Here is a 22,333-nt window from a genome sequence, read left to right on the forward strand (position 1 = left end):
AGCCACATAATGTTCTACGTCAAGAACAATACTAAAAACAGGCCTCAGCTTGCACTTGCCCCTGGCTAGTGATAATTGACTCACAGTGAATAACAAATGGTGTACTGTATGTTTGTGGGGAACTGAGGAGGCAAGGGACTTTTAGGCTAGGTAGTAGCTTAAAGCTTGAACTTTACACCCATGTGAAAAAACATTGTTAAATTGTCGCTTTAAAGTGCTTGATAGAAAAAGGAAATTTACATTAATAAGAATGGACCAAACAACCGTCTTACTCGCGATTCGTTGACTATAATGATCTCAGCTGTTAGTCGACTAAAAAGAAGTATCTTAACACCTCTGCTGAAATTCGAAAAGTGGAAGTCTCGTAAGTGAATTTCCAGATGCCGGATTTGCAGGAGAGGATTCTATAGCTGCAGACTAATGCTCTGCCGGAGGTCATAGCCCCCAGAGGGGACTATGACAAGGTATCAAGTCTATGCATGAATTTGACAAAGCACAGATTTTCTGCTCCAAAGAATTAGAAGACAAAGATGAAATTCATCTGCCAATTAGATGATCACCAAATGCACTCTTATTTAGGCATTCAGAATAGGAATCCTCGACGGGGGATGTTCAGTGCCAATATGCTGCCGTCTATAAGGAAACGAGTGCCTGTAATGAACAAAGGTGGCTGTAGGTTGCATGATTGTCCATTTAAATAAATTAAATTAATGAGTAAAAGGGGTTTTAGTGAATCCTTCCAGTGTGCGATTTGGGGAGGATTCCTTGTGGTAGGAACTGCATAGCAAATAATACAAATAAATGAAAATCATGATAGCTAGGCCCCCAAATACACATCATCTGACTTTTCATAAACATATGCTTCCATTAGGATGAAGTACAAAATTCAGCTACAGAAGATCGCATGAAAGCATGCAGAAAAACATGTATGCGATTACAGAGTCTGATCACCTCCTTTGCTACATAAACGTAAAGCTTTTGAATCTCTCTTTTTTAAATAAAAGTTCTTTTATTGGTTACAATTATATAAAAATGCATCATGGTAGCCACAAACGTGTGGTCATTAAGTGCTTGCAACAGCATAAAAAGATTTATACATTTGACAGGTGCACAATAGTTAGTATCATGCCAGCAACAATACGCATTGTTGAATACCGAAAATATACCTGTCAATGCTATAATTTTTAAATGCAATGAAAACATATTTTATGCCAACCTGCACATTTTAATATTTTCATCTGAATTTTCATTTAATCATACCCCAGCAGAAGAAACATTAACAGAACTAACACCAACCAGTGGTACAGAGCCACTCTCGGATCAACATTCCCACAAAACATTGTAAAATGTAAATTACATAATACAATTAAGTGTCCACAAACAATTTATTAAATAACTTTAAATATTTTTACTTACTACAAATGCTTTGTACAATATTTCAACATAAAAGTCCCCATACGAGAAATGTAACAACATGGGAATGGTAGTGAAAGTGAATGCATTGTGTGACAAATTCACCAAACCAATATTAAACTACATTTGTCAGAGGTAGATTACTTTAACTAGAAGTCCAGAAAAAAAGGTAAGTCTAAGTGAAACTATGCCTTTATCAAACAACTGAAAGTAAAACAGCATGGCAAGAGAAAGATTACCCTTTTTATGAAAACAAGCTATTGAAAAGCTGACCAAACAAGTTGCTTTCAACTTGTATACAAATAACTTCTTAGAAACAGGATCATCAGAAGTAATGTGCATACATATATCGATTTCTAGAAGGGGATTTTACAATAGTTGGGAAGACGGATACCCTTTTCTATTAAATGTGAAACAGGCAAAAGGAAATCATCAATGGGAACAAAAATCTGTTTACTCTGTGATTCCACTAGAATAAGAATAGTGAGCATCTGCAGTGTGCAGAACCCCATTTCATCGTGCTTCCCAAACCTACTGTAACAAAATTAAATCTTTCAAATAGGAAGAGAGCAATCCCGGGTTTCCCAAGCTCTTTGAACAGAACCAATAGAAAAGGAAAACTTTCGTTGACTGCAGAAAACACGTTTTAAAGCCCTGTATGGACAACATATTTATAAAACAAACAGTGAATTTGCTTTGAGAGAAACTGGAAATGGCTTTCTGAACACCATTCATCAACTCCCTGCTTAAAGTAAAAGCAGAGCAAAACTTCTGACCAGCCTGCAAATGGTGATTCCTTTATGCCAGTTTTATGGCGACGTTCTGAAAGAATCATATTGAAGCGCTGATTATCAGGTAGAAGTGAAGAAATGTCAGTCATCACTGAGAAGGTCTTCAACAAGCAGCCTAGAAGCATCCCAATATCAGCATAAATTCAGAGTCCACTGGCTTCAAGATCAGTGCATTTCAAGTCCGTTGTACTAAACTAAGCATGCAACAGATCTTCTTTCTTGTGGCTTATGCTCACACGAAGTTTCTAAAAAATAAGAAACACATCCAATAGTGAGCAAACAGCATAATTCAAATAACACACTACTATAACAAAACCAACCTTATGGGCAATTCACAAAGGCCTGTTCAGTAGTCAAAGTTTGCAGCTGAGATACAATCACATTTGCCCAGTGCTATTTATTTGGAATTTTGTAAAGTGCAAACTCGCAGAAGGTTCTGCTTCAAAGAGCCTGGGACAACATTAGAAGCCATTGTACAACACAGATGTATGACACAGGATTAGAGGACATGAGAGCTTCCTGCTTAAGTACAGTCGTTTTCTGAAATCTGCATTCCTATGGAGGTCACCATGTGGAGGATGCTTTTGCTACCACATCATAAGTTACTCTAGTCTGCTGTCTGTGGGGTATAGCATAATAATAGATAATTCATAGGCAGGCTTAATTACAGGTCAGGAAATCTTTTGCAGGGCGAAGACAGATTAACCAGGTTACTCACCGTAGTGACCACCTTACTCCTAGTCCATAGTCCACTTTCCTGCATACTTCTGGGGCATTCCTCCGTCCTGTGGGACGGGACCGGAGCACTTTGTAAAAGCATCAACCCTTTTCAAAAATGTTGTCCTTCCTCTCTTTTTACGCGGGGTACCGCACGCGGCCGTAACCCTGCACATCGCTCATCAGTCCTTTTCTATCGCCAGGTCAGAGACCTTTAAGCAATAGTAGAGGAACCTTATTAGATGGGATGGCGGGCGGGCGTATGGAGGAAAGGGGACTATGGACTAGGAGTAAGGTGGTCACTACGGTGAGTAACCTGGTTATGCTTCTACGTCCCGCCCCCTTTCCTCCATACTTATGGGAGATTCCCAAGCACTCCTCACAGGAACTACGGGTGGATGGAAACCCCTTACTGAAAAAGGTTCTTCAGCACAGCCTGGCCAAACTGAGCATCGGATCTGGAGCTCAGGTCCAAAGAGTAGTGTTTACAAAAAGCCGATAGGGAGGCCCAAGTAGCCGCTTTCACAATGGTCTCCCAGGGGACATATTTCTGAAAGGCCACTGCAGCTGCCTTGCCCCGTACTAGGTGCGCATGAATCCCTTTAGGAGGCCGGAGACTCTGAACAGTGTAAGACTCCGTAATACAGACAGCAATCCATGTGGAGATAGTCGTTTTAGAGGCCCATTTCCCTTGTGTATTACCAAAAGTCACGAATAGTTGAGAAGAACTCCTAAATTCAGATGTTCTGTCCAGATAGAACGTAAGAGCTCTTCTAACATCCAAACAATGCAAAACCCTCTCTGCTTCTGAAGCTTGGTTTGGAAAGAAGACAGGCAGGGAGATTGACTGATTCAGATGGAAATCAGAAACCACCTTCGGTAGGAAAGCAGGATTTGTCCTTCGGACCACCTTATCTTTGTGGAAAACCAAAAAGGGATGCTCCACCGACAGAACATGGAGCTCACTCACAGGCCTCGCTGAAGTAACGGCAACCAAAAAAAGACACCTTCCACGAAAGGTGCTTAAGATCTACCGTGGCCATTGGTTCAAACAGCTTATGGCACAACGCCGTAAGGATCACATTCAGATCACACGTCGGATGCGGCATGCGAACCGGAGGGTAGAGATGCGTTAGACCCGCAAAGTGTCTCTTACTCACTGGATTTGACAGTGAATAAGAGCATTAGTCTGTGGATAGATAGGCAGCAACAGCCGAAAGACAAGTTCTGCATGACAGAACATTAATGCCCGACTCTGCTAGGTGAGAAACGAAAGAAAGCACAGTGTCAATCGTAGCCACCCTGGGATCCAGCTACTTGGCTAAACACCAATGACAGAACCAAAGCCATTTGCTTCTGTACTGAGACCTTGTCAAGGGCTTCCTGGCTGCCTGGATAATGAGCATGTTGTCAGCCGACAGATTGAGATGCTCCAAAGATCTGAACTCAGGCACCATGCAGGGTGCCACAGCTGCTGATGCTCCTGGTGAAGCAGATCGGGAACCAACAGGAGCCTGATCGTGCACACATCGACAGGTGTTGAAGCTTTGAAAACCAGAACCTGGCCGGCCACCACAGAGCTATGAGCAGAAGAGAGCAGTTCACTGTGTTCCTCAGCTTGCAAATCGTCCGATGAATCAGAGGCAGAGACGGGAAAGCATAGGCCCTCATGTTGTGCCAAGGAATCTCAAGCGCATCCCCCAGAGAGGAGGCTCGCAGCCCATTTCTAGAGGCATACAGAGGAAGTTTCTTGTTTGGGATGTTGCGAAGAGATCCACCTCCGGAGTGCCCCAACACAGGAATATCTGTGGGAGGACCTCCGCTTTCAATTCCCACTCGTAGCTAACCATTGACCGTCGACTGAGGGCATCCGCCGTGACATTCAGCTGGCCCGGGATGTGTACTGCTACCAGCCAGACGCCATGCTGAACCGCCCATTCCCAAATCTGAATAGCCAGATCCACAAGAGGAGGGGACTTGGTGACCCCCTGCTTGTTGATGTAAAATACTGACACCACATTGTCCATGCGGACACAAACCACTTTGTTGGCAATGACTGGCCTGAACGCCTTGAGCACCAGGAAAATCGCCAGAAGCTCTAGATGATTTATGCGAAGGAACTTGTCTTGGGGCGACCAGAGGTCAGAGACCTGAAGAAGATCCAACGCCGCACCCCACCCCAGAAGGGAGGAGTCCATCGTGATCGTGACCATCGGAGCCGGATCTTGAAAACCCACACCCACCAACAGGCTGCTGAGAGACGACAACCACGCCAGGTCCACTCATGAAAGCCGGAATCAATATCATCTTGTAGACCGGATCCACAGCCTGACGCCAAGAATTCCAAAGAGCCATTTGCATCTGCCTCATCTTGAGCCGAGCAAGAGAAAGAGCCAAGACGCACGAGGCCATGAGACCCAGAAGCCTCTGGAACCACCAGGCCGACATGCTCACCCGAGTGCAAAAAACATTTGACATGTGGCCAACAGATCTGCCATTCTGTCCCCGGTCAGGTAAACTCTGCAGTCGATCGTGTTCCAACGGAAACCTAGGAAAGTCAAGTCCTGAGAGACCGTCATGGAAGATTTCCGCCAGTTCACCGACAGCCCAAGGTGGAACAGGAGCTGGAGGAGAGACTGAAGATTGTTGGAGGCTTTCAGCGGGCAAGGACTGCACAACAGCCAATCGTCCAAATACAAACATACATGGATCCCCTGAAGCCAAAGATAAGCTGCGATAACCAACATCACCTTCGTAAAGACACGCAGTGCCAAGCTGAGGCCAAAAGGGAGCACTCGGAACTGGAAGTGCTCCTCCCCCACAGAAAACCGTAGGTATCTCCGGTGTGGATTCCAGATCAAGATATGCATATACGCATCCTGAAGGTCCACCACGCTGAGCCAATTGCCCTTCTTTAAAGAGGACTTTATCGGACCAGGCATGATCATCTTGAATTTCTCTTGGGGTAGAAAAAGATTGAACTGGGAAAGGTCTAGGATGCCGCACAGGCCAGCCTGGTTGGATTTGGGCACCGTAAACAGCCGGGAGTAGAAGCCCTCCCCTCGCTCCCCAAGGGGAACGGGTTCCACCGCTCTGAGATCCAGTAACTTCTGAATCTCGGCTCTGAGGGAGGGCGACCCAGACTACTGGAAGGGAGGATTGATTGGTGGGGTAGACGGAAGGGGTACGCGGAAGCCCGCCCGAGCGAGCGAATGACAAGACCCACCGGTCCTCGGTAATGGTCTGCCACGCTTCCCAATGAGACACAATGCGTCCTCCCACCGGGGCCTCGTGCGAGTGCAGAAAACCCTCATTTAGTTGGTTTCTCGGCGGCAGCGCCACCTGAACCTGAGGAGGAGGCTGAGGAGTGGGAGAAAAACCGACTCCATTGCTGCCTTCACAGGAATTTCCCAAAGGGGAGTCAACCCTGCAGGATTTTCGATCCAGAAAACCCCTGAAACCAGAGGAAGGCCGAGGTTGCGACAACGATCTTTGCGTCCTAAAAGGTGTTTTACCAGGACAGACAAGGACTTGGCGGTCTGAGTCCTGTCCTTCGTTTTGGTCAGCTCCAGGTCTGTTGTAGAATGAAAGAGCTCCTTGCCATCAAAGGGCAGGTCCAAAACCTTATCCTGCACCTCCTTAGAGAACTTGGTGGCGTGCAGCCGAGCCGGACGAGAGGTATCCATGCCAAGCATAAGACCCCAGGCCGAAGTGTTATCATGATGCGCCGCAGCCTCCAGCAGATCCTGTGCCAGGACCCTGGCATCTGACAATCCCGCCTTGAAATCCTCAAGCTTTTCAGCAGGAATAAATTCCTCAAACTCCGACAGACCTTTCCACATTTTCAGATTCGCACCCGCTAGCACCAGATCTGCATTGGCTTGACGCAATTGCAGGGCTGAGGTAGCGAAAATCTTCCTCCCAAGGGAGTCAAGGAGCATATCCTCTTTGCCCAGAACCTGTGTAGTCGACATAGAAGAGGATGACGCAGGCCTGGATTGCAAAGTGGCCGCAGCCACTACCGTGGAGGAGGGGGGCGGACATGACGCTAAGGCCACCTCATCCGAAGAATGGAGCCTGTAGTGTGCGTCAATTTTCTTGTTGAGAAACAGTCCAGAGTGTGGTTTCTCCCAGACTCTATGGACCTCGGCCAAAACGTACTTCTGCAAGAACAAGCTGGTACGCTCCAAAGGAGACAAGGTGAATGCCCCCGAAAGGACGTCCTCCTGCGGAGCGGGTGCCTTGGGTACTGGAACATCCAACAGACACATCATGTCCAGCACCCAGTCGTGAAAGGCTGATAGAGCGGGGCTGGTCTTCGCTGTCCTGATCGCCTTGTACGTCGTCCGACAGGTCCGGATCAGGCTGAATCGCATCGGGCACCACAATGGCCTTGTCTACTGGGGACAACGGAGGCAGGGGTGGAAGAGTCGGGGAGGCCCGGTAGGCAAAGGTGGCATCGGTGGAACCACAGGAACTGCAGCTGGAACCGACAGCGCAGGCGGGCACATCTCCCTAAACAAGTCTCGAAAGTACTCCTTCATGGGGTCAGAAAGCATACGTTTTTGAAACTTGCCGAAAAAGGCATCCTCCGCCGGCGATTTAGGCACGACCGAAGGAGGCCTCTCATGAGGGGAGTAATTCCAGGTACACAAGGGAGAGGGTTGTCAAGAGGGCCCTTCCCCAGTGGTGTCCACATAAATCAAGAGCGCCGATGCTGCAGGCAGTGTAACATTATGCGGTAGAGGCATCCAAGCGTTCCAGTCAATCTGGACGAAACAGATGTGCACACGGAAACCGATGTTCACCTATAGAACCACCCCCTACACCTAGGGCCGACGGCGTAGTCGTAAGGGATGTATCCAAAATGGCCACCGTGGTCTTGGCGGGAACGGCCACCATTTTGTCAGCACCTGAGGAGAACTGCAACACATGTGGAAGTGAGGCAGGGGTCCCCATAGGCGGGTCAGTGGTCTTCATTTTAGCCTCAACACAAGGAACCTCGGCCGAGCCGGTACTGTGAGGCCTAGGATGTTTCTGTGACACGCTAATAGCCAAACTAGCCTTCGCAGGAAGGACATCGGCACTGCCGGTGAAGGAGGGATTACGGTTGAAAACCTCACTCCTTGCCCAGTCAACAGATCTGGAGTCACCACAAGAGCGGGAACGATGAGAAACACATCTCACCGACAAGACCTTAACAGGCCTCTCAGAACTGTTGGTCACCTTAGCCTCTAAACGAGGGACCTCGGACCCGAGTCCGGTAAAAGCCTCTTCACGTCGGGCCTCGAACTTCCGTTCGGTACCAACAACCTCAACCGAGGCCCTGGGGCGTACCCCGGTGTTTCTACGGGAAGCTCCAATCAAGGAGGCATCAGAGCAAGCTCTGGTACCCAACGCCGCAGTAGAACTGGGCCCACAAACGGCCCCCACAGGAGGTGCCTCGGAATGTAATCCAGTGTCAATAGGCCCCTTACGGAGACCCTCAGAGAAAACTCCGGGTCACTTTTTATGCCTAGACGGCACCTCAGGGCAAGCCCCGGTAACAGAGCTTTTGACCCTCCTCCCAGACCAGGAAGACCCCGGGAAGGAGTCCCCCAGCCAGGGTGCCCTAAAAAGTAAAAAACTCACCAGGCGTTGCTTCTTCTCGTCGATGAAGGATTGAAAAAGCGTAGGGGGAGTGCGCTGAAACACCTCCTCCCACCGCTCTAAACGACGTTGAAGCGCCTGGACGAAAGGGAATCGCAATAAAAGCACGAGTCCCAACGGTGGTCAGGACCCAAACACTCTAAACAAAGAGGATGGGGATCCGCCCTAGCGAAGCGTCGCTGACAGGTAGAACAATTAGGAAAGTCTAGCTGAAACAGCTTAGACGGACTACCACGCGATCGCTAAGCAACAGCCAGAGAGGAAGAAACTGAAGAAAAAGTCTTCCGCAGATATAAGTGCGTTCAGTCTCGAACGAGCGGAGAAAAGGACTGATGGGCGATGCACTGGACGGAGCTAAGGTGGGCGGTGTTACGGCCATGTGCGGTAGTCCGCGTAAAAAGAGAGAAAGGACAGAGGTTTTGCAAAATTTTGATGCATTTACAAAGTGCTCCAGTCCCATCCGAAAGGACGGAGGAATGTCCCATAAGTATGGAGGAAAGGGGACGGGACGTAGGAGTATCTAGGTTAACAGGTAATGGGGAAGAGTCAGAACTGGAGCGAGAAAGGCTAGTTTACTCATGTGTGTGAAGATTTCTACATTATCTATTCTGTTGAAAGTGTGAACATTTCCTATTACTTTCAAAACTCAAGGACTGCTTTTTAATATGGTGAAGGGAGGTTGTTCCAGACTTATGGACATAACACTGCTGTAGATCTCCCTCAGTTTTTCAGTCTTTGGAACCTGAGTATGGTTAGGTTGTAACCCTCTGTTAGGCAAGAATTGATGAAGTAACCCTGTGGGCGAATACATAACCCTTGTCCTCTTGGCATTAGGTAACCCACCTATTGGTATAGGCCTGTACTACACAGGTTAGTAGTGTGACTGAGCAGCCAGGATTATCTCAAGAGGGGTAAATGTGAGCTGTAGATCTGTAGCAATGGCACCCACCAATACAAGTATCCAAGTAACACTTACATTCAAGGTTTTTAGTTAAAATAATTATTTATTCAACAGTCATTTTTAAATATGCATTCTTTATAAAGGGCAATATATGCATCAATCAACTACACTTCAAAATACTTTTCCAGAATGAACACAAGGCTAGTAGATACTCTTTAGAGATGCTTCATACACACTTCCTACACCCTGAGGTGACTTCACCAACTAGGACAGTAATTGCATTTATATATCACTACACTTGGTAGATTCTGAGGTTGGCAGAAAGGAAAGGTGTGAGGAAGGAAAACGGCTCAACAGGGTCTCAGAGCATGTGTGCACTTTACATCTTCAAAACAATGCATCACCCATGAGGGACAGTAAGAATCAAAATCAATGGAATAGAAACAGGACAAACAACGTCAATTGGAGCAAAGTCTATGGAGCTGAGGCACTTCTTAGATAGTGAAGGTTAGAGTTTGTTGAAGAAAAATCACTGTAGGGTCACCAGCTGTTACACTTGTGAAAGTTACAGCTGAGATCAATTCTAGAAAAGCAGCTAGTGCAAGTCTCAACTGAGAAGAGCAAGCTACAGACGATGAGGTAAGTAACCCAAAGTCAGAACAGTACCTTTGGTTAGAAAAGTGGTCCAGCTGGCTGTCTGGTTGCAGTGATGTAGATCCTGCGTTCCTAGGCCTAAGTCGTGGGGACAAGAGGGAGGACGCCTGGGGACACACGCAGCAGCAATTCGATGGTCAGTGATGGCTACGGGCTGTTTTTGGATCAGCAGGACTTCGCAGTTTCAGCGCTCGGTAAACTGCACCATTGCGGATCTTGGATACCGATTGGGCTTCCTTCACTTTGGTGAGGGGACTCTAGCTCTGGTCGTCCTGCTTCTGGAGGGTTCTCGGGAGACTCCTGGAGCGTCTGGCCAGATCATAGACGTTGCACTCGACTTACGGATTTCTCGACCCCTGGCACTCTGTTCCTGCAGCAGCAAAGAAATACAGCCAGTGGGAGAAGATGGTCCAGCAAAGTTCGTCTCGGGGTTAGTTGGTCCCAACAACCCGAAGGAAGAAGTCATCCCTTCCGGAGCTTCTCTTGTCGATTAGAAAAACGAGGTCGAGTACAGCAGCGGGGCTTCACCGGGCAGTTCAACGGTCCAGGAGGATGCAGCAAGCTTCGTTCATGGTTTCTTCGTCGGGTCGTTCGTCCCAGTGGTCGACTTTCTTCAGTCCATAAAGCCTTGCTTTTTAAGCTCGTTTCTCCCATTCATGCACAGCATAGCTGTCACTGTCACAGCAGGGTAGAGGACAGCCAGCCAATCAGGACCGGGTGCATTCATGTTTACCTGGAGAAAACGGACAGGGGAGTTTCAGCACCTCCCTCACTTCCTGCCCTTGCAGACACACTGGAGCCAGAGGCGGGGGTCTGTACTGAAGCCAGCCAAAGGCAAAATGAACAAAGGGCTAAAACCTGGTTTGGCGCGTAGAATAAAACCCAAGAAAGGCCTCACAAACAGAAAATGGCGAAAAAAAAGAGGACCGGGGCCATTTTTACAAAATGGTCACCCATGGGTGCTATACTGCAGCTGAGGCTTCACCCTGCCGTAGAAAATCACAATGGTAGGAAAATTAAACCCATTTAAGTAGTGAGGGTAAAAAAACCTGTTAACATGAGTAAGTAGGAAAAGGGGCTACTAAGTAACCTCCAACCACTCCACATAAGATGGTGTGTGCTGGACCTACAAAGAGAAAAGGTAAATAAAGTCAATTTCACTTTACTGTTCTTAGGAACAGTAGTTCTCACAAGAAAAGGTATTTAAACCTTATGAGAAATCTAAAGGATTTCTCTGTGATAATGCACTGAAGGTGCTGTGTGCCACTATACAAAAAGTAGATGCCTATCGAGTTTGTCAGATTCCAAAAACAAATGAAACACATAATCCAAATCAGATCAAAATACATGAGGGAGTGAGAAAAGGGGCTCTCTATCTCCAGGGTTAAAATTAAAGAAGTCCTAAAGTCCAGCAAAAGAACCAGGGGTCTCTAAGGTTGAAGGGAATTAGCACAGAAATGAGAATGATCCCCGACACCCTGTGATGATCCTAACTTTGCAAGTACAAACTTGTTTATTTAGGAGTTTAGGCAAGTAAGGGCGTTTGAGGATTTGTGAGGTAATAAAGCTGACGGAGTGTGATTTGTTTTATAACAGTGCGGATTTAGGGATTTCAAACATGGTGAGATATGAAAGCAGGGTTTGAGTTTCAACATGAATAACATTTTTGGCCTGTTGAAGGAAAAAGGAGCAAAGGTAAAAAAAAAAAAAGAGGAATTAGGCTAACAATTAGTTCCATCCCACTCTTATCCCTATTTCAAAGCTTTAAACAAGAATTATGAAAATATAACAGACCTCAGAACAGTAGGTAGGAAAGTTTGTACATGTTAGGTTTATACAGGCTGGGCGATATGGACCAAAAGTCATATCTAGATATTTTTGGGCTGAATGGCAATATGCAATATGTATCTCGATATTGTTTACGTGGGTTAAATGCTCAGTTGTAAGCCGCCAACTACATGCAAGAGACGTCACAAACATCTTTAATTATAAAGGCATTGATCAAAATCAAGTGCAAATAAAGAGCTGCTCTTTCTGTTTGAGAATACACCCAGGTGTGTTAAATATCAAAATATAAACTGTAGTAGATGTAATAATGTATATATGACATACATTAGTAATAGCATTTCTGATGGTTGTATCTGTTTAGATTCACATGCTGTGCATATAGTCCGACATCTAGTGGTAATCGCAGACTAAGGAACAAGGGAGTAGTTTCTTACCTGTAACTATTGTTCTCCAGCATGGGTCCGGCATGGATTCACATGCTCATGAATATTCCCCGTCGTCAGGCTGGGAATCCCCAGTAGAGAAAAAATCTGTTTCATTTTCACTTCTGAACTGTCAGAGTATGCCCATACATCTTTGAGGGATTTGGAGGTGCCCCAACTCTATGATCTTAGGCACCAAGCTGGTAAGTTGAGAGTTTGAAGGCATGGATGTAGTGTTTCCCCCTTGTCTTGAGCATGTTGTAAGGGCATGGCAGCTTCCTGGGAGTGTAGACTGACATTGCCATGAGAGGAGAGAACCAAGGTTGGCGGGCACACATCAGGGCCACCAGAATCATCATGACTGGCTCCTGTGCACTATTCTGTTGAGCAGGGGAGTTAGGAGTGGCGGGGAGGGGACACATTTCCCTGACCATGTTATCCAGAGACCGTTCCCCTTGGAGGCGTAATCTGGCATTGAGCGTTTTCCAGAGTTGCCGACAGGTTAATCTCTGGGAAGCCCCAGTCTGCAAAGACTTTGAGAACGATATCTTTGTGTAATCACCACTCATACTCTAAGGGTAATGGGAAGTCTCTGCTGAGTACGGAGTATGTCCACCACAAGATTGAGTTCCCCTGGAATGTGTTGTGACAGGAGGAACATCATGTGTTTTAGAGCCCATTTCCATATGTTCTGTGACAGTTTGGATAGCCCTGGAGAGTGAGTGCCCCCTTGTTTGTTTAGGTAATACACGGCCGTAGGACTAGGACTGTCTTCCCTTAGGTGGTGTGTTTGGAATGCCTTCAGGGCTTTGAATACTGCTAATAGTTCCAATAGGTTTATGTGGTTGCTTGCTACCGCTGGTGACCACACGCCGTGCGTCTTCTGATGAAGGAGGCGAGCTCCCCCCAACCCCGTCAGATGTGTCTGTGGTAAGAATGGCTTCTATTGCATGGGGGTGTCTAGACAAAGTTTCGAATACATCGTTTCGAAATGGAATAGTTTCGAAACAAAAGGATAGGAAAATAAATTCCGAATGCCTTTTTTTATGTCTTTTTTTTTTGGCTTTCGTATAGGAAAAAAATACTGTTTTTTCCCCCAAAAACAGGGGTTTCGGGGCCCCACCCCCCCCCACCCCAAAAAAAACACATGTATTCAAATTTTTTTTTCCGGTCCTTTTGTTTTGAAACTATTGCATTTCGAAACAATGTATTTAACCCTTTCACTATAAACCCTGCATGGGTGGTGAAGGTTTTCCCCTGCAGAAGGTTTTCCCTTGACCACCACTGCAGTGACTGAACCAGGGCTGCCGAAACAACCACTAGATTGTCCCGTTGTCCGCTGGCCTGACACCATTGGTTCGAGAGCCCCTCTTGTATGGGGCGCATACAAAGGCGTGGAACTAGGTAAATTCAGGAGGCCATCATCCCTATCATGGCTTTGCGTACGGTCACCTCACGACGGGCTACATAGTGAGGGATCTGGAAGAGCATGTTTAAAACCCTCTTGTTGGAGGAAAAGGCCGTCTTTGGTCTGAATTAGAGCCCCCAGAAACTGTTTCACCTGGCTGGGGACTAGGCTGGACTTTCTCTCGTTGATCGAGAACCCTAGACTGAAGGAGATCTTCTGTCTTTTGGGTATTTGTTAGGCATGTTCCTTACGAATATCCTGTTATTAGCCAGTAATTGAGGTGAGGGTAGACCGGGATGGACTGCCTGCGCAGGTGAGCAGCTACTACAGTCAGTACCTTCGTGAACACCCGTGGAGCCGAGACAAGGCTGAAGGGAAGAACCTTCAACTGATAGTGCATGTTTTCTATCACGAACCTTAGGTACTTTCTGTGCGCTGGCAACATTGAATATGAAAGTATGCATCTTTCATATCCAAAGTTGACATGTTATCCCCTGGCAGTGGGATTACTTCCTGCAATGTCATTCTGAACTATTGTGGCTTGACATACTTGTTCCCTGGGCGCAAGTCTAAAACAGGGCGCATGTGAGATCCTTGTTGGGTACAAGGAAGTGCACTGAATGAATACCCTTATTACCTGGTGCATGGGGGCGACTTCTATGGCGTCCTTTTCCTGCAGGATCTCAACCTCTTCCGGCAGGAATTGCAGGTGTGCTGGTGATAGGTGTCTGCTCTTTGGTGGATGGTATCCAGGTGGCCGGTAGAACTCGATATAATAACCGTGAGTGGCGGTTTTGTGCACCCACTGTCTGATGTGACCGCCTCCCATGCGTCAATGAACGATGACAAGAATTCCACGACCGGGGAGGCATGCGAGGGGACCCGGACTGACAAGTCATTTTGATTCCTAAGCCGGGGAACCTCTTGGGGTGGAGTTTCTGCCTCTACCCGTGCCTCAGCGCTGTCATCTCTGCTGGTATTAGCTGTTGGCAGCTGAACCTTGTCCGGTGGACCATGGGGTACCTCCTGCGCCATATTGCCCGTGTGGAGATCGGGAGAAGGACTGACCCTGAAAGGAACGGCGAGAGTTCGCAACTCCCCGCTGTTCAAAGGGCCTGGCTGTGATTTGATTGAGGTACTTTAGCGTCTCATGCTCTTTTCTAGCCGTTTCCAAGGCGTCATCCACATCCTTACCAAACAAGTTAGACTCTTCCACAGGCTTATCAAGGAGGCCTCAGTCTCCGGTTTGAAACCTGAAATCTTTAGCCAGGCGTGTCTCTTGAGGAGAGTTCCCTGTGCCAAAGTGCATTCTGCTGTTTCAGCAGTGTCTATTGTGTTTTTGAGAATGTAGTGGGTTACCGGTCTACCCTCAGAGACTACTGCCAGCAGGCGTGATCGCAAGGGTTCAGAGACCTCTTGGAGGCCTTCTTGGAGCAGGCCCCATTGCACATCGCTGTAACTAGCGAGAAGGGTGGTCTTATTCGCAATTCTGGTAGAATAGGCTGCAGACGTGGTAATGCGCTTGGCAAGGGGATAGCATTTTTTTATCGGGGGGAGCCTCTGCCGTAGATAGTGGCACCCCAGCCCTCTTTCTGGTGGTTGTAACAACCAGAGAGTTTGGAGTGGCATGGCCTTGAATGCACATAAGGTCAGATGGAGAGGGCCAAAACAGTTTCTCAACACGAGGGTTGACAGCCCTTGTAATGGAAGGAGACAGTAAAGAAGGAGCAAGCCATTCCTTTACGGAGTTCAGCAGAGTTCTAGTTTGACTTGTAGGAGGTTTTTCCTTTAGAGTGTCAACCAAATCAGAGTCCTGAACAGCCTCCTGTGTGGCGATCTGAAAATGGTCTGTGGCATTCTTTAGGATGGCATTAAATGCCATCTGGTCATCTATTGGCGATGGATGCCTCGGTTGAGGAAGGTGGGTTCAGACAAATAATGTCTGGATCTGGGGTAGGAGTGGGTGAGAGCCAAGGCCCTTCATCTGCTGGTTGATCTTGTCCCTAGTCTGGGCACTGGTCAATTGTGTCCTGACCAAAAGGATTGTCCTCAGGATTATAAGGATCCTTAGATGTCTCCTCTGGCTCAGAATACCCAAAAATCTCTTCTTGATGAGTTTGTCTGAATTAGAAGCTTCTGCAGCTTAGGTAGAATAGGACAGAAGTCCTCCTCCCTAGGTCTATTGGGAATAATGTACCTTTCTGAGAAGTCCACGAATTGGGACATCATATCCATGTAATTTTCAAACCTTTGTCTAGTCCACAGAGGGCTCTGGAGGAGGGAAAGGCTCTTCAGAAGGGTGGGAGGGATTTACCAGTTAAAGCCCTAGAAAGGGGCTGGGGGCTTTCAGAGTACTCCTCTCGGCGAGAGGGGGTGCTTTTTGGCCATTCCGCTGCCGAAACAAAAGCCGCAAGACTTTTGTGTAATTTCGGCGGCTGTATGATGGATTTTGACATGGCTGTAGGTGCAGTCACAGTTGTTGACGGCGTCGAAACCTTAGGAGCAGACGCGCTCTTAGACGGCGTGTTGGCACAGTTGTGCTTTTTAGTGGAAACGCCCTTATGAGTAGAATGCACAGTCGCATGCAGAGAAGACGGTAGCGGGGAGGGCGTCAGCCCATCAGGGTCGGCAGGCCTGTTGCCGTTTGGTGCTTGCTCGATGGAGCCGTCGAGGAGGCTCTGGGGGTTGTGCGTTTTTCCTTGGGTGGTGCTTGTGTGCCCCTGTCGCCGGAGTGTGAACTCCCCATAACAGTACCGGTGGCCTGTCTGTCGGGGCCGGGCACCTGGGTACTGGAGGGTTCCGCCGCAAGGTCTATGGCCTCCAGGTCAGAACCATGGCTGCTGCTAGAGTCGTCATCTGAGGCGACGCCGCCAACGGGGGGTGGGTGACATCTTTCGGCCTGCATCGTGGGGGCCACCCACCGCTTTCTCTGCCTATCTTTTAAAATCTTAGGACGAAAGAGTTTGCAGGATTTACAGGAATGCTCGTCGTAGTCACGAGGTAAGCACTATTGCATTTGCTATGGGTGTCCTTCCACGGGTATTTTCCATTGCACTACAGCCAAAACTTAAATGGTGTCTTCTCCATAGCAGGGATAAAAGGCACAAGTCAGACCCAAAAGGCTAAGAGAGGGGAAAAGGAAATGCATTCTCAGAAAAGAATCAACTCAGGGTCCCACTCCACCCTACTGTAAGGGCTTGGCCAGAGGACTGAGGCCACGTGGTCGACAGGAAGCACCAGTCGCCGAACAGCAACGGAGGTCTTCAGCGTAGGGGTCCACGAAGTAGTCAAAGTAGTCAGAGACTAGACGACCATCGGTCACGGGGCAACAAAATTACTACTTTGCAATAACACTTGCGAGATCCGCTGCCTTCTACTTTCCTCTCCCCTGCTGATCTCTTCTGTTTTCTGCATTGGGTATCTGCCCACCCACTATTTCGGGCCCAGATCCCTGCCCATCCCGCTGCATACCTGCACTGCCTCCAGACAACCCTTGCACTTGGGTCTGTATCTGCAAACCTAGTCCCCTTACCTGCACTTATTGACAACCGTTGTCTGTGCTCATTTCTTGCACTTGCCAGCCGTACTACCTGTGTTGTTTTGATCACGTGTTCAGCAATTTTCCATTCCTCCTCTTCCCCTTGCACTTTCCCCCTTCCCTCTGCCCTGCACTTGGGCGTTCTCAATGTCACTGGGCCTAGTAAGATTGCAGTTTTTGTCCTGCCTTGAACCCCTCCCTTGCCTCGTCGCGCCCTGAAACACTTGTGTATGGGCACAATATAAATAAAACTATCATATCATAAGGCGACCCACTAGTTGAGCGGAAAAAAACAATCTGAGGGACCTCGACGCGCGAGGGATTTTGGGTACACTACACGTCACGTTAGGGAGAGTGTTAGTCACACCCATGTCAACGGCCCCTTTCGATCCTCGGAAGAAAGATGCAATACTCAGCGATTACCACTAGATGTCAGACTATATGCACAGTATGCGATTCTAAGCAGATTAACAAACATCAGAAATGTATACATCTCGATGTTAACGATATGGTCTCATCCTAAATCGATTGAGAATATATTTCGATATATATCCAAAACTCAATCACCTTGCCCTAGCTGAGAAGACTAAACACCTGCATTATCTTCCTTAAAAAATGTATCAATTTGAAAAGACCACATAGGAAAAGGAAAGCACGAAAGACATCTTCTCGGTCAACTAAGGCCACATTATCAAAACATTGTTAAAAAAAGGTGGGCACAAAACAGGTTTGCCCCAATTCATATGATCTAGAAAAGCAGCAGACATTGTTTACTATGTTTGATGTGTAACATGCGTTACATAACCAACATATGTGACATAAGGGGATGAGGAATCCTCTTAGCCTGGGCCAATTCTGCCACAGAGGCGGGGTGTGGGAGTTGGGAGGGCCCCAGTCTCTGCCCCTTTTATAAATGCATGTGTAAGTAAACCAAGTGCCACCTTTTCCTTCATGATATGCAGTGCACAGTCCTTCTGTTTTCCCCACAGAAGGCCTGGCATAGGAGAAATGAGAGCAAAAGAACAACTGCAAAACCGCTGAGCAATCTGCACATCAGACCCGCAATCCGGAAGCCCTATATGAAACCAACTATAAACTTTATTGTACCTTCAGCAGGACTGTGGAGCGAAAAGCATATCAAACCAGCAATCCAGGCGCTCCGTGTAGTCTTCACACGAACCATGGAATGGACCACCTCTAACATGCCATCATTATTCAACGCCAGGGGACAAGTGTGTGTGTAGGAGGGTGAGTAGAGAGAATGAGCGGGACAGAGACATCACAGGGAGCCCCTTCACCATCATTTCAACAAAAACCCTTAGACGGTCTTTGAAATTTGATGTGGTCCTGAGGCCATCTGTAATACATACTAAAAGAAAACAGTCCAAATCATGTTTGCCTTCGTGAAAATATGGTTTTAGATTATGTAAATCCGGCCTAAACCGGTTTGCTCCTATGCAGTAAAAGAACAAGTTACTTACCAACTGGTAACGTTCTTTCGATTGGATGTTCCTCTAACGTATTCCTCATCTTAGATGTATTCCATCCAGCTTTGCTGCTCTTCGGAAAAGATTTCAGCAGAGGGCGCCGATGTCGTCGAGTCGATGGTCCCTCGAAGGTCTCAGTCGAGGGTGACGTCATCGGGTGTATAAGTAGCACGCGCAGTGCCCGTTGGCCTCAGTTCTGTTTTTCCCCCTTTTTAGCTTAGATCTTGTACTGTGTAGATTGTGCCGGCAGACAGGTATGAGCCTTGCGAGATTTGAGATGGCAATAACCCGGAAAAATCTACAGAGGGGTAGGCTGGGAGGGTGACGAGGAATACATTGGGTGAATAAGTAGCACGCGCGGCGCCCGTTGGCTTCAGTTCTGTTTTTCCCCCTTTTTAGCTTAGATCTTGTACTGTGTAGATTGTGCCGGCAGACAGGTATGCGCCCTGCGAGATTTGAGATGGCAATAACCCGGAAAAATCTACAGAGGGGTAGGCTGGGAGGGCGATGAGGAATACGTTGGAGGAACATCCAATCGAAAAAACGTTACCAGTTGGTAAGTAACTTGTTCTTCGAGTGGATTGTGTCCTCCAACGTATTCCTCATCTTAGATAGACTCCCAAAGCAGTATGAACAAGTCCTCTGGAGGAGGGGGTAGATTTTTCGATACTCTTAGATGGCTGAGTATAGTACTGTTTTTCCAAAAGTTAGCTTCCTAGACTGGGAAGCATCCAGGTTATAGAATTTTGAGAAGGTGTGTAGCGAAGACCAAGTTGCTGCTTCGCAAATGGATCTTATTGGAACACCTCTTTGAAGGGCCGTGGAGGAGGCGATGCCTCTGGTGGAATGAGCCCTTAACCCTTCCGGAGGGTCTTTTTGAACGAGTCTGTAGCATTCTGAAATGCAAAGCACAATCCTCCTGTTTTGTCACCGATTGACCCAGTTTCCTTCCTGTGTAACCTATAAACAGCTGGTTGTCCACTCTAAGTCTGGAAAGTCTAGAGATGTAAAAGCTTAAAGCTCTTTTCGGATCCAACCTAAGTAATCTTTCATCCTCCTTCGAAGGATGGGGTGGAAGATAGAATGCGGGTAAGACAATTTTCTGACTTAAGTGAAAATCAGATATTACTTTCGGTAAAAATGATGGTTTTACCCTCAACACAACTCTGTCCTTATGGAACACAGTATAGGGTGGCCCAGAAGACAGTGCCTGCAATTCGCTCACTCTTCTTGCTGATTTTAGAGCAACCAAGAAGGCCGTTTTCCACGTTAGTAATCTTAATGGACACGTGTGCATAGGCTCAAAAGGAGCACACATCAAGAATTTTAAGACTAAATTTAGATCTCAGATCGGTACTTGAAATGGGTGAGGAGGAAACACATTAGTGAGTCCTTTTAAGAATTGTATTATCAAAGGAATTTTGAAGTAGGAGCATTCTTCCGACGAGCGCTTGAAAATGGAAAGCGCTGCAAGGTAACCTTTTATTGTTCCAATATTCAGACCTCTATGTGCTAGGGTCAGAAGGTAAGATAATACTTCCGTAATAGAACATAGAAAAGGATCGACATTCTTTTCTCTGCACCAGTTGCAAAGCTTTTTCCAACGGCAACAGTATAGAGACTTTGTTGCTGGCCTTCTTGCCGAAAGCAACACCTCCATAACGTCATCTGGAAGGTTCCAATCCCTGTATCTCAACCTTTCAGATACCAAGCATGAAGGTTGAGCGTTTTGACCTTTGGATGGAGAACCTGAACTTCCATTTGAGAGAGAAGGTTCTCTCTCTGAGGAAGACGTACTGGAGGGCAGATGGACATGTCTAGAAGGTCCCGGTACCACGTTCTCCTGGCCCAATCCGGGGCAATTAGGATCATGCGGCTCCGAAACCTTCTCAGCCTCCTGATGACCTGAGGAATGACGGGAATCGGAGGGAACGCGTACAATAGTGGGAAATTCCACTCCACCATGAACGCGTCCCCCAGGGCTCCTCTCGGGGGAAATTCCCTTGAGCAATACCTTTCGCATTTTCGGTTGATTCCGGTTGCAAACAGGTCTACTTGAGGGGTTCCCCAAAGGGCGAAGGTCTCTTGAATGACTTCCTGAGCCAGTTCCCATTCGTGGGATACCGTGCTCTGCCTGCTCAGAGCATCTGCCGTCATATTCTCTTCCCCGGCTAGATGAATTGCCGTTAAAGAGATTCCCTCCTGAATCGCCCAATACCAGAGCTGCATTGCTTCTCTGACAGGGTTAGTGACCCCCACGCCTCCTCTTTTGTTTAGGTAGTGCATGGCCACTGTGTTGTCCGTCATTATCAGGACATTCTTTCCCCTGACAGATGGCAGGAAGGCCTTCAGCGCTAGTCTGATTGCCCTCAGCTCTAAAAGATTGATATGTAGTTTGGACTCCGATGGAGACCAATGACTGCTGATTGTCAAATCGTTGGCATGAGCTCCCCACCCCAGGAGTGAAGCGTCCGTCACTACTGTGATCTCCGGCCATGGATGCCAAAAAGGTTCTCCTTTTAGGATGTTCTCTGTATAGGTCCACCATAGAAGGTCTTGTCTGACCTTGTTCGAAATCTGAAGAAGATCCGTCTTTTGACCCGAGAACTTGGACCACTGAGTCTTTAGGGCCCATTGAGGGATCTCATCCTCAAGCGTGCCTCTGGTACCAGAAAGATGCAGGATGCCATGAGGCCGAACAACCTTAAAAAGTCGTAAGTCTGGAGATTTTGGGCATTTTGGAATTTGGAAACCATCTGAAGAATGTCTTGAGCCCTCGACTTGGGAGGCGAGCTCTTTCCCAAGGACGTGTCTAATACAGCTCCTATGTACTGAAACTGTTGGGAAGGTGTCATCTGTGACTTCTTGAAATTGAGGGAGAAGCCCAGTTTGTGGAGGAAGTGGCAGGTGACTTTCAGATGATCCAGTGCTTGCTCAGCAAAGTACGCTCTGATCAACCAATCGTCCAGGTAGGGGTAGACATGAATCCCCCCTCTGCTGAGGTGCGCTGCCACCACTACCATTAACTTGGTGAAGACCCTCGGGGGGGAGGTCAATCCGAATGGCAGGACTCGAAACTGATAGTGTAAGTCGCCAACTACGAACCTCAGGTATTTTCTGTGTTTGAGATGAATCGGCACATGAAAATAAGCATCCTGGAGGTCCAATGACACCAACCAGTCCTGTAGTTGAAGGGCTTGAAGCATCTGAGAAAGGGTAACCATCTTGAACTTGTCCTTCCTGAGGAACTTGTTCAAGTTTCTTAAGTCCAAGATGGGTCTCAGTCCTCCGTCCTTTTTGGGGATCAAAAAATACGGGGAGTACCAACCCTTGTTCCTCTCCGCTGCAGGTACTGGTTCTATAGCACCTTTCTCCAGCAGGGTTAGAACTTCCTGCTGTAGGAGCAGGTTTGAAAGTTTCAACGGGTGTCTCCCTGGTGGATTGCTTTGAGGTTGCTTTAGAAAAGGAAGGCAATAGCCTTGGGCTATTATTTCTAGAGCCCAAACATCTGAAGTAATGGCTCGCCATTCTTGCAGATGCTGCGACAGCCTGCCTCCAACAGTTG

General features: G+C 47.4%; 1 protein-coding gene across 3 annotated transcripts in view; it reads right to left on the reverse strand.

Moving 5' to 3' along the window:
* Window positions 1–987: 987 nt before the first annotated feature.
* PRDM2 (PR/SET domain 2) overlaps window positions 988–22,333 on the reverse strand; it is a 773,815-nt gene continuing 752,469 nt past the window's right edge. For all 3 annotated transcript variants that reach the window (XR_011268651.1, XR_011268650.1, XM_069610899.1), the window contains one exon: window positions 988–2,449. Coding sequence is in view for 1 of the 3 variants with exons in the window: in XM_069610899.1 (XP_069467000.1) it covers window positions 2,437–2,449 (13 nt within the window). In the remaining 2 variants the exon portion in view is untranslated. The remainder of the gene's footprint in view (window positions 2,450–22,333) is intronic.

The sequence above is a fragment of the Ambystoma mexicanum genome, chromosome 8 (assembly GCF_040938575.1).
Source record: "Ambystoma mexicanum isolate Mex_15411 chromosome 8, UKY_AmexF1_1, whole genome shotgun sequence".
Lineage (NCBI taxonomy): Eukaryota > Metazoa > Chordata > Amphibia > Caudata > Ambystomatidae > Ambystoma > Ambystoma mexicanum.